General features: G+C 42.3%; 1 protein-coding gene across 1 annotated transcript; it reads left to right on the forward strand.

Annotated features, from left to right (window-relative positions):
• Nucleotides 1-492: 492 nt before the first annotated feature.
• LOC119345293 (PHD finger protein ALFIN-LIKE 3-like) lies at nucleotides 493-1,714 on the forward strand (the record flags this gene model as incomplete). The annotated part of the gene is made up of 2 exons (XM_037615429.1): nucleotides 493-715; nucleotides 1,126-1,714. Coding segments are annotated over 2 exons (671 nt in total), but the record flags the coding sequence as incomplete, so codon positions are not given.
• Nucleotides 1,715-1,962: the final 248 nt, after the last annotated feature.

Here is a 1,962-nt window from a genome sequence, read left to right on the forward strand (position 1 = left end):
TATGCGCACAAGCGATCTTTCTTACGATGACATAGAGAAGGCCGGCTTAACTTTAAATTAGCCAAAAGTACAGAGATTTATATAAATTTGGCAAAAATAGAGATCTGAATATTTATCACGCCTCGTAATAGGATTAAAGTACCTGCAAATTCTAAGCCTGCAGCCAGTGATATGAACCTCGCCATCACCAAGCCATATGCATGGCATGGGTGCTTCATAAAAATATATTTAATTAATTAAAGTGTCGAAAGCATGCAAACTAACAATCTAATCTCCTGCTTCTTTTACAATAGAGTTGTTTGACATGTAGCTACATCAAACCTGTTTGAATAATATCATGACTTTTTGTCAAATCGATGATTTGGAGAGGTAGTTTTTCTTAAATTAAAGTAAATCTCATATGGTGCCCCCAATTATAATTAGTAAATATAAGATGGCGAGGTGTGCAAATCACTGGCTAATGGAGTGGTGTGATTCATTTTCTCGCTTCAGGTAAAGAGCCAATGTGCTTGTACGGGTACCCGGACGGTAGTTGGGAGTTGACACTGCCGGAGGAGATGGTGCCGCCAGGCCTGCCGGTGCCGACACGAGGCATCAACCGCCGGCGAGATTATGTGAACCGTTCTGACTACCTGACACTCGTCGCCCACCACTCCGACTCGTGGCTCATGGGCGTCACCTTTTTCTTGTCCACTCATCTCGACGCCTACCAAAGGTACGTTACTACTACTGTTGCTGCTGCTCCTACCACCACCACCACCACCACCACTACTACTACTACAACTTCGTTTCACAAACAGTTTTTTTTGTGCACTTAACATTTAGGACATTTATATGTGCAATCTAACATCTAGGACATTTATATGGACAAACAGTTTTTTTGTGCACTTAACAAACACGAGAGAGAATACAGCTTCAATAGAGCCGTAGTCCTGCAGAACTAATTGTTAGAGCCCCAGCATTAAATAATGGGCTATTCTTATTAGGGGCGATCTTCATCTTCTATTTAAATCATTATGTTTTAGTGCTTATATAGCTCCTCCATGCATCAAGAATGTCATGTGTTACATATTGCTTGCGAAGCCAATTGCTGATTTGATGATGTTGGGTTACTTTCTCTTTCAGGATACGTTTATTTGATATGGTAAACGAGATGCGAACAGTCCATGACGAATTCTATCTCTCTTACGGTCTTTCTTGGCTATCAACATTTGCGCGATACAATGCAAACAGGGAGTCGAGTGCACCAACTCAAGAGAATGTGTCCAATCCAGACGTAGTCTCCATCACACATGCTGAAGAGAACGTGCCAGCTGCTCAAGACTCGATGCAAGTTTTGTCTGCTCCAAACAGGGACTCTAGGAAGCCTGCTAAAGACAAACAAAAGGATAATGAAGTTACTGACTTTTGCGGATCTTGTAATGCTCCGTATCATGCCAATGCCTTTTGGATTGGTTGTGACGGATGTGACCAATGGTTCCATGGCAAATGTGTGAACATAACTGCCTCTGAAGCAAAATATATCGAAGAATACAAGTGTCCTGACTGCATCCGCGAGGTGATCGGAGAGTAGGATATAATATGTGCCCCATTCCTTTATTTTAGGGTATGCAGTCACCCTTTGTATGAAAAATGATTAACTAGAAAGGTAGTGAGAGAGGCATTACATTCTTTTCCCATTCCGTTGGGATATATTTAAGAATTCAGTTTACAATGACTCGAAACAGGCTTTCGCCTTGCTATATTAATATAAAAACCACCTGACAGAACTGTGATATCACTGATGGGCAAACAGGACAATCAAACCCAAAAGGAGAAACAAATGCCAAAGCGATGATTTCCAGCAACCGCCGCCACGCTCCTATGCCTCTGAATTCCACCACACTCCTATGCCTCTGAATTCCCGCGTACCAAACAACACCTTCAAGAAGGACTACGAGGACAATGACGCTGCTGCCCAGA

The sequence above is a fragment of the Triticum dicoccoides genome, unplaced genomic scaffold (genome assembly GCF_002162155.2).
Source record: "Triticum dicoccoides isolate Atlit2015 ecotype Zavitan unplaced genomic scaffold, WEW_v2.0 scaffold222254, whole genome shotgun sequence".
In the NCBI taxonomy this organism is placed as follows: domain Eukaryota; kingdom Viridiplantae; phylum Streptophyta; class Magnoliopsida; order Poales; family Poaceae; genus Triticum; species Triticum dicoccoides.